The following is a 10,534-nucleotide window of genomic DNA, read 5'->3' as shown; positions in this document are numbered from 1 at the left end:
AAAGGGCAGCGGCGACAGCGAACGTTACTCGTCATGCGCAGTTCGGACGCGCATGCTCACTGCACCCAAAGTAACGACTCGAGAGCAGGAGCTGTTTGGCTCAGGCCCTACGCGGTGCCCGGCCTGCCCGCTGTATTTCCACTGACAACTCAGCCGCGCCAGTCCCCTTTGCGCCCCCACTTCCAGTACTCCGCGCGCGAAGCCGACGGCCTGTAGCCTCGGCCCCGTCCTGCACGAGCCCCGCCGAACACCTCCAACTCCGCTCCGCTTTCAACGCCACTTCCGGGTTGCGCCCTCTGCCCCGCCTCTCAATGGGTCACGTGTCCCGGCGCGCTCCGCGGCGTTTCCGGCTCGCTCGCGGCTCGTGGCAGGTAAGACGGCGTTTAGCTCAGGGCGCGCAGTTGTTTGAGGGGCGCGGAGCCGGCCGCAGGGCTGGGCCCCTAGGGGCCGAGCAGTTCCCGTCTCGCACGCGTCCCTCCCAGACAGCCCCGGCGCTGCTCGTTCTCAGTGACTGCGGCGCTAGGGTGTTGAGAAATGCCTCGGTGTGCGCTCCCCGGCTGCTGCCCCCCACCCTACCCCAACATCCTGTGCCTGCTGCCTGGCATCTCTACGAGTGCCTGGGCAAGGCGGGGCTGGTGGCACTAAGGTGCCCCCCGCGGAGCCTGGGGTAGGCCGAGGCTGAGGGCCCCTTGAGGAGCGCGCCCTGCTCGCGGTTTGCTCCCTGTTCAGCCGAAAGAGCCTGACTGTGAGCAGCGCCTCCGGCTGAGCGGAGCCGGTGTCGCTCGAGGAGACCCCACTTCTCAGCTGGCTTGAGCTCTGGCTGAAAGCGAGGGTGACCAGATAGCAAGTGTGAAAAATCGGGATAACGGGGGTAATAGGAACCTATATAAGAAAAAGACCCCAAAATTGGGACTGTCCCTATAAAATTGGGACAGTCTGGTCACCCTACTGAAAGCTGTCAGCTTGGAGCATAGGTCTGAGGTGAGATGGTGCTTCTTACTCTCAGCGCAAGTGGGCTGCCACATTTCAGTACTAGCCTTTGTTTCCCTGTGTCTGCAATCAGTGATAGGCTCGGGGTGGTGTGCCTTGTGGTGGCCTGGTTTCAGGGTGACATGGATGTGATAAGAACAAGACTGACATTCAGAAAATCAGTTTCTGGTCTGATGATAGGCTCAAGACAAAAAAAGTACTCGTGGCTATAGCTGTTATCTGGCATGTAGAAGCAATCTGTGATCTAATAAACTCCCAGATTGAGGACCTGTGTTACAAAATACAACTGCACTCAATCATCAAGGGTGCCAGTGTAACGTACACATGCTTTCATCCAGACTTCCTAGATACTACAGTGCTATGGGCCATGTAAGTACTTATGGTCTGTGTTAGGTAGGATATCAGATTAGATTACTATAATGGTCCCTGCTAGCCTTTAAATCTATGAACCTAGATATAGATACCACTGTTTCTGTCATTGAGGTTTAGTGAGGTTAGCCCTTTTTCCAAACCATAGTGTCATGGATGTGAGCAGCTGCTGTAGCAATGGGTATTGTCATCATAACAAAGACACTACGCCCTTGTCCCCTCTTACTAACATAATAGGCGGGATGATGAGGTAGAACTCCATGTAAGGGCACCTTTGGGATTGAAAGTTAAAAGGTGAGCCATTCTAAAAGCTACATGTTTGTCAATAGTTGCGCATGATAAAGAATTGCAAAGGCAGACTATGCAAAATTAAAATGAATGTTTAACCCTCATCTATTGGCAGGGGGAGATGATTGACCAATGCAGCCAGTGCAGTTTCTGTCCAAAACTCAGATGTGAAACTTAATTGCCACGAGTAAAGAAAATCACAGGTTTCTTCATATCTATGTATCATTAGTTTTCAATAGATGTGCCATATATCAAGGGGGATGAGGCACATGATTTATGAGGACAGGCTGAGGGAACCGGGCTTATTTAGTCTGCAGAAGAGTGAGGGGGGATTTGATAGCAGCCTTCAGCTACCTGAAGGGAGGTTCCAAAGAGGATGGAGCCTGGTTGTTCTCAGTGGTGGCAAATGACAAAACAAGGAGCAATGGTCTCAAGTTGCAAATGGGGGCGATCTAGGTTGGGTATTAGGAAACTAGGAGGGTGGTGAAGCACTGGAATGGGTTACCTAGGGAGGTGGTGGAATCTCCATCCTTAGATGTTTTAAGGTCAGGCTTGAGAAAGCCCTGGCTTGGATGATTTAGTTGGTGTTGGTCCTGCTTTGAGCACGGGTGGACTAGATGACCTCCTGAGGTCTTCCAACATTACTCTATGATTTTATGATTTGTTCAATAGGAAAAAAAAATTTGTTGAACAATCACACAGATTAGAATTAAGATTTTTGTTATATTTGGCAGGGTGGATTTGATTTAAATCAATTTGATTTAAATCAGTAGTCAGGAAGCCTTGATTTAATCATGGATTTCTACATGAAAGTGCATTCTTGTTGGTTATAATGACCTTAATACATATTCTTCACAACTCAGAGAAAGATGTAGGTTTCATTTTTAGAAGGTACGCACTATACATTTTTAAGTGATTTATTTTGAAAACTTTTCAGATTAGTTTTACAGCTATATCAGAAAATGAATGATTGCTTATTTCATTTACCAAAGGTAATTGAAACAGATATTTTTGAAGTCATTGGGAGGTGAACTATCTCCAGTTCAACAGGTTAATCATTAATATTTGGAGGATTTTCTTGCCATGCTGTTTTGGAAGGAGAACATCACCAGGCAGAGATTTAAATTGTTTTATTTAATTAAAACAGGAACGTTATGTATTCTGGATTTTTTTCTTCAAGAGCAAACACATAATATTTTAACAAAACAAGCATACTATTTTTTGAATTTAGACAGACATTCCAGTTTTTTGAAACATGAGAGGTCCATCCAGCCCAGTATCCTCTCTATCGACAGTAGCCAATGCCAGGTGCCCCAGAGGGAGTGAACCTAACAGATAATAATCAAGTGAACTCTCTCCTGCCACCCATCACCAACCTCTGACAAACAGAGGCTAGGGACATCATTCCTTACCCATCCTGGCTAATAGCCATTAATGGACTTTATCTCCATGAATTTATCCAGTTCTCCTTTAAACCCTGTTATAGTCCTAGCCTTCACAACCTCCTCAGGCAAGGAGTTCCACAGGTTGACTGTGCGTTATGTGAAGAAGAACTTCCTTTTATTTGTTTTAAATCTGCTGCCTATTAATTTCATTTGGTGGCCCCTAGTTGTTATATTATGGGAACAGGTAAATAACTTTTCCTTATTCACTTTCTCCACATCATTCATGATTTTATATACCTCTATCATATCCCCCCTTAGTCTCCTCTTTTCCAAGCTGAAAAGTCTGGCCTCTTTAATCTCTCCTCATATGGGACCGTAGGCGGCAAGTTATATGGGCTCGCGGTGCCCGGGCTCCAGCAATATTCAGGGCCGGGTGCCCTGCTCCAGCAACCCTGGCCCCGCCTGGATCGGGCCCCGCGGGTCTCCCCCCACCGCCGCACTGCGTCCCTGCCCGGATCGGGTCCCGGCCTCTGCCTTCCACCCCTCCTCCGTGCTTCTCCCCTCCTCCGTGTCCCCTGCCTGTTCTGAACGTACTGTCAGAGAATGGCTTCCGGCAGAACTGCTGTCTGCTGCCCCAGGGTCCTAGCGCCTGCCATCCACTAATGGCAAGGCAGGCAGCCCTTACCCTGCTCTTCTGCCCTAGCCCTGAGCCTCTCCAATGCCCCAACCCCCTCATTCTCAGCCAGAGCCGTCATCCCTCTGCACCCTGATCCTCTTCTCCAGCCAGAGCCCTCATCCCCCTGCACCCTGATCCTCTTCCCCAGCCAGAGCCCTCATCCCCCTGCACCCTGATCCTCTTCCCCAGCCAGAGCCCTCATGCCCCTGCACCCTGATCCTCTTCCCCAGCCAGAGCCCTGATCCCTCTGCATCCTGATCCTCTTCCCCAGCCAGAGCCCTCATCCCCCTGCACCCTGATCCTCTTCCCCAGCCAGAGCCCTCATCCCCGTGCGAAAGTGCTTATCCTTTCGTTTGTTATTTTAAAGCTTCGTAATTTAATTCTGTCGTTGCATAATTTCTCTTAAGATTCACTCATTCCTTCCCAAATTTCAACAGCGTCAGCAATAAAACATCTATTTCCGTGCATTTTGTTCACGACTACAGAAATAGGCTTCAGGGTACTCAGCATGTGTTCAAGATTTCTCTTAAGCCCAATTTCAGAACTTTGGCTGTGACAGTGCCATCGCCATCTGGTTAACATTTGTAATTTTTTTCACAGTTTGTTCAAAACTGTCATCAGATTAGGGCCAGTTCTTGATATAGTACTCAAAACAGTCCACTACTGAATTCCATCGCACGTCTTGTGGGAGAGTTAGCTTGGTTCCTCCCACTTTTTTCAGAGCAGTTTGCTGCTGCAAAGTAGTTGTGCTGCTGCAAAGTGGTTGTTACGGAAATATTTTGCAATTTCTGGAATGCTGAAGTCTTTGGCTAGGAGGTGCATCAAATGAACACTGCAACCCCTATGTTACTAGCTTAGGACTCTCTTCTAAATAATTTCTTCTCATCTTGGATACATTTACAGCATTGTCTGTGACCAGCCTGTGTTCTAGACATTTGAATTTTTTTTTACAGTTTGTTATAGTTTCTACTACTACTTCTTGAAAGTATTCTGCTGTGTGTGCATTTCCTCATGTATCAAATGTTTCTGTAAGGAAGACATTCCCTTCTGTTGTCATATAAACACAGACAACAGGATCATTGTGGACATTGCTCCACCCGTCAAGCCTCAGGTTAACAATTTTACCCTCTAAATCTTTTGCACACTGCTCAATTTCTCTTTCATGTACTTTTATCCAGCAATTTGCCTGTGACATCGGCTCTGGCTGGTGGACTGTATCCTGGTCTTAATGACTGAATCATGTTAATGAAGTGTAGGTTCTCAATCATATGGCAAGGAGAGTTTGTTGCATTAAAAAAACGGGCAATTTTTTCATCATTTACCTCTTTTTTGTAATCTGCTGGTTTTTATCACAAAATTATTTATGGTTGTTTCTGGATGATGTTCTTTTTTTTCTTTTTGCTATAGGTGTTGTACTATGGCTATGTGACATACATGATGTGACTGAAACACTATCGTTGGCAGATAACTCTGAAACTATAGAAAATGATGACAATCTTGAAAGTGGATAGTGTTTAGAATCGTATATGTTGAGGATAGATTCTCCTAAACAAAATAGGCCAATGCTGTTATTTAATTATTATTACCATACTGCTCATTTAGTGTTACTCATTGCATTCACTGATACTCCGTACTGCTTTAAAGGTGAAATTTTAAAAGGACGATCTGCTTATATCAGCTATTTATTTTTTATCACAGCTGCATCTAAAATGATAGTTACTCTCTGGTATTAACAACTAAATTTTTTGCTCAAACCTGAGAATTCAAGAATAGTCCAGAAGGAAGACAGGCAGTCCTTAAGAAAGAAGTATGAAATAAAAAAGTTTACCAACCTGAAAGATCCTGCATGTTCAGACATGTTCCTTTCATCATCTTCAATGCAGCTTCCTCCTGAGAAGGAACACTTCTCATGATGTTGTTTCATTCAGGGCAACCAGGCCTTGCATTTCTTTGTTGCACTGTTTTGCATTTTGCACACATGCCTGTCTTACCACAGGGAGAGGAACTTCATTAAAATATTCCCAAACTGGTCTCTCTTTACTACTGCCATTCTCTTTTATGGCTGATGCTCATTCAATGAAGGCTTTCCCTTCAAGAGAGAATGGTATGAATATTAGCATTCTCAGGAGACCTCAAATGAAGGCTACAATCCTCTGCTCAAGACCAATTCACCAACTTTGGAATATGCTGCTCAACAGTTTCACTTTTGTTTCTACTGCCCTGTCCCTCCCTTCTCACATTTATCTCTCCAGATCTTCTCCTTTGTCCAGATCTATTCCGCCCCAACAATCTTCTGTTCATTGAACTTTTTGAAACTTTGCACCTTTTTAGAGAGAGGTAAGGGATTGACTCCCTGTGTACACAAATTTGCCAGTCCAGGGACACATAGGTGAGGTCTGTTATTTCTCACTCTATTTATTATATTATTTATTTACATTACTTAACTTACAAACATTTTGCTTTAACAAACAAGCGATGGTTAACCTCTCTGGAGACACAAATCCACAGTTCTGAGAACTGCAAAACTAAGCATCTCTGATGCGATCTTCTAGACTGAGCACTGAGTCCATTGGGTAGATAGAAAGATTAACCTAAAATAATCTATACAGAAGCCCCTGGAACCCAATAAGATTTGGGTCCCTAATCCATGAACTATTGGAACTTTTACAAACCTTTCTTAAATTTACATGAATATATTGTCTCATACTATAAGAATTAGAATTTATAATCCCTATTCCATGATGAGATATCTGTGAACTATAATGTATCTTAATTAAAACTATCTTTAGATATGTTTTTCCTCAAAAGTATTTTATAAAAAAAAATCCAATTTAAATTTAAAAAATCCACTTTTTTTTTTTTAAAAAATCATTGAGTTTTACCCACCCTGTTGTTTGGGGACTTGCTGTAGATTTTTTTTTTTTTAATCTTCAGTCTATATAATTGACATTTTTCAAACTAGTAAATTCATTGTATAGTTCTCTAGAAGTGTGATTGGATGATAATTGATTCAGTTTGGAATGATGTAAGACAAGTTTTATGAATTGTCCAAAAGCAGGCTTATTTTCATTTAAATCAGATTTTTTTAAATCAATTTGTTTTAAATCAAATCCACCCTGATTTCATTGTATCTTTTCTATTCACAGTAAAGACATGAACCGAGGGATGATGCTGAAATTGGAAAACCTGGTCCAATTACGTTGTGCTTGCAGACAGCTGCATAGTCTTTCTTACAGGAAAATTCACAGAACACAGTGGAAGCCTGTGCAATCATCCACATACACCATGCGGCCAGTTCAGCTGCACCCACAGCTCTGGCAAACAAACACATTCTTTGGTGTTGCGCTCTCACAATATAGGCTTTTAGCTACAAAGGAGGTAATGAACAAGTTCCAGCAACTACTTTATCCCTGTCTGAAAGTACAAAGTGCAAAAAAAATCAGTTTTTGAGCATTTTCATTATATAAATAGTTCATTATATAAATCTGTTAGTAACGAATTTACAGTGTATAAGATTGTTACTCCCCTGTATAGAGAATTTACTTTAGATTTACAAGACATATTAATATATTTGTAGATGGAGAGAGCTCCAATACCAGACATTCATTTGAAGTTTTTTAAATCCAAATGTTGCAGCACCAGACATCTGAAAGAAAAACTGACTATAAACAAGTGGAAATGATTTTCATTGTTCAAAATGAGAAATGCAAAAAACAGTAAAAATGCCACAGTGGTTTTTAAAATATTCACTATTTTAACAGTTCTTTCAGGAATTTGTTTGTAATGTAAGCAAAGATACCTGTTTACAGCTTACAGTTTTTGTTTTCATTAGCCCTTTAAATATTGTTTATTAGTCATTCCTTAATTTATAAAAGCAGCAAAGAGTCCTGTGGCACCTTGTAGACTAACAGATGTATTGGAGCATGAGCTTTCGTGGGTGACTACCCACTTTGTCGGATGCATGTCCTTAATTTATGCCACCCGTGTATCCTTATGTACATGTCTTGCTCCTTTGTAGGGGAAAAGACCAGGAAAACAGAAATTACAGCCAATAAAACTTAAAATAGAAAGGCAGGAGGTAAACATACAGCCAAGGATGACAGCTGAAGATCTTGCAAGAGCTATGAATAAAGACATAGGTGAGCCAATTTATTCTTTGAAAGAAGATCCAGCAGTGTAATATTTAAGACAATAATAGAGTTTTGAAGAATGCTATAGGAAATATCATGCTGGAATTATCTATATTATAATTTGATTACCTCACCTTTTCTCATCAGGATCCACAATAAATCGCCTGTCCACTGCCAGACAAACTTCTTATATTAGAGTTCTAACAAAATGAAAAGAAAATAGTAGTAGTCATATAATCCTGATTATGAACATTTTGTGGAACATCACCGTTAGATAAGAAATATTTTTGCCTTATTTGAGTGACCTTTTCTTTATATGCATGTCTCTGTGAGCCTATATCTTCTGTTTCTGACTTTTTTCCTCTGTGTTCTTCACTTTTCCAGCCAACAGGTAGAGAATTAGAATAGCACTATCTTCTTATGGTGAAATGCTTTACATACTGTATTAGATAAATTGTGAATGAAATTGACTAGGATTATGCAACTGTTTTAATCAAATGTTTCAGTACAGAAGCATAGCACCACTCTAACCCTACATCTTTAGCACAGCTTTCCAGCAGCCATTGGTCAGGAAAGGCTTGGTGCGCCGAGGTCCCCAACCTGAAAACTGATGGTAAAAGACCAAACAAATCATGGTGGTGTTGCCATATTAGTGAACATTTTGAGCCGCATATTTAGTACTTGACTTTCCACTAGCAAACAAGCAATTATAATTCCAATGTTTTAAAATAGTTTGTCAGCTAGAACAACGTGGGCCTTGTCTGCATTGGAAATTAGCCTCAATTTCAACCATTGCTGTAGCTGTACTAGTGCAAAACCCAAATGTAGGCAGAGAAAGCTGGGATTTACACCAGTAGAGCTTACATCTGTTTGAAACAGGAGTAACCTCCGTCCATGCAAATTGCAGTTTCCTTTTTTACATTAGAGGTTTGCAGTGGTGCAGCTGCAGTGAGACTGAAATTGGGCTATTTCCCAGTGCAGACAAAGCTTTACTTTCTAATATACACTAATAAAGTTTTGGGGGCATAGTGCTACATTTTTACACTTTCAGCAAATATATTATACCATTGATGCCTGAAATCAATTGTTTATCAGAATCATACTAATTTTTAGGTTTTTTATGTAATTCTATACTCATGTAAATGCCCACCTTAATAGCTTTTCTCAGCACTGTGCTGAGAATAAAGAAAATCTGTCATGTCTCTTTGTGTATGTCTGAGATGTCTGCTGACTCGTTAAGTTTTCCAGTATGTCACTCATTAGCAACTCTTAATTGCTGCATTGTTTCTTGCATTTCAGTACTACAAAAGAGGGGGAATGAACAGATTTGCCTGAGATTTTGTCATCCTCTGTGGCACTTCTCTACCATCTAATTCAGATGAGTTGAGTTCCTTTGATCTGGTAAATGTTTGGACCGGAATAAGTAAATAAAACAATTGGACCAACCTAGACATTTTAAAAAAATGTCCCACAGATGATAGGAGAAAGAGTTCTTTTATTTGTTGGTGCTCTAGCACACTCAGTATGAATTTTAATGGGATAGGCTGGGATAATAGAGGAGGTAAGTCTACAGAATAAACCCATTTGCTCACTTTCTCAGAAACCTGGTGGGGGAAGGGAGTCTTAACCTTGGTTGTGCATGCATTAGAGGGCAGAATTTGGCTGTTAACTTCAGCCAGTTCCTATTTGCAATTGTATGCCCTCCTGCTGCATTCACAATTGCATAATATACCTCTGGCAACTGCTGCTATAGAACTAAATGGGAAAGTGATAAAGGAAAGTGTTTTCAGCAATCCCTAATGCAGTTTAACACTTGGAAATAAGAGGAATCAGTGCCATGTGACCAGCCTATTCTCATGGACCACCAGTAAATATCTTTTTTTGCATTACCAGTTGTCCAGGTTTTGCATCACCAGATGTACTTGAAACTTCAGTTCTATTACTAGTCATTTACTCTGTGCATAGGATGAAAATATATCAAAAACCTGAAAGTTATGTGTATTTATAAAATCATTAAGTCATTTGATTAGATGGTCTTGTTTCAGAATAGCTTATTGAAGATGATTGGTCCATATAAATATACAATATTATAGGAATGTTTTATATTAATCTGGGACAAGTAAATACTCCATCTTGAATGTATTTTTTGGGAAGATGTACATTAACTATTGTGTGTATAAATCATTTATTTGCACTACTAATTCACATCCAACATACCCAGAAAAGAGAGGAGAACTGCTACTTTTCCTTCACTGCCCTACACTTCCTTGAGTGCAGCTGAAATATTGGATGAAAGCACATACTGCATTAATAGGTACCTCTGTCCCAGGTATCTTTTGGAGGATCAAGTGTTGTTAATTGTTTTTACTATTTTCTTTAATCAGATCATGTGTATGAAGCCCTACTACTCACAGGTGTTGCCCTAGACTCACTAGAACCAGATTCAGTTTTGGAAGAAGTTTGGATTAAGGAAGTTGTTAAAAAATCAGGGATGAAATACAAATGGGCAAAATTAAAACAAGAAAAAGTCAGAGAAAATAAAGATGCCGTGAAAAGGTAAAACTGTGGTTGTTCTTTTGATTGTTTCCTACTACTATTAAAATAGCACATTTGGAATACACAGCTGATAATATTTAGAAAATAAATTTTAACTTCTGGTTTAATTCCTGTGCCCATGTAATTGCTACATCAGTGTT

The 10,534-nt window shown here is 41.2% G+C and overlaps 1 protein-coding gene across 1 annotated transcript in view; it reads left to right on the top strand.

The window, feature by feature from the left end:
• The first annotated feature begins 299 nt into the window (after positions 1 to 299).
• MTIF2 (mitochondrial translational initiation factor 2) overlaps positions 300 to 10,534 on the top strand; it is a 26,995-nt gene continuing 16,760 nt past the window's right edge. Inside the window, exons 1-5 of the mRNA XM_075064585.1 lie at positions 300 to 364; positions 1,763 to 1,850; positions 6,855 to 7,086; positions 7,727 to 7,847; positions 10,223 to 10,394. Of these exons, the coding sequence (XP_074920686.1) occupies positions 6,862 to 7,086; positions 7,727 to 7,847; positions 10,223 to 10,394 (518 nt within the window). The 5' untranslated portion in view covers positions 300 to 364; positions 1,763 to 1,850; positions 6,855 to 6,861. The remainder of the gene's footprint in view (positions 365 to 1,762; positions 1,851 to 6,854; positions 7,087 to 7,726; positions 7,848 to 10,222; positions 10,395 to 10,534) is intronic.

This window comes from Chelonoidis abingdonii, chromosome 3 (assembly GCF_003597395.2).
Source record: "Chelonoidis abingdonii isolate Lonesome George chromosome 3, CheloAbing_2.0, whole genome shotgun sequence".
Taxonomy (NCBI): Eukaryota; Metazoa; Chordata; order Testudines; family Testudinidae; genus Chelonoidis; species Chelonoidis abingdonii.
This window is presented reverse-complemented; position numbering and strand designations above follow the sequence as displayed.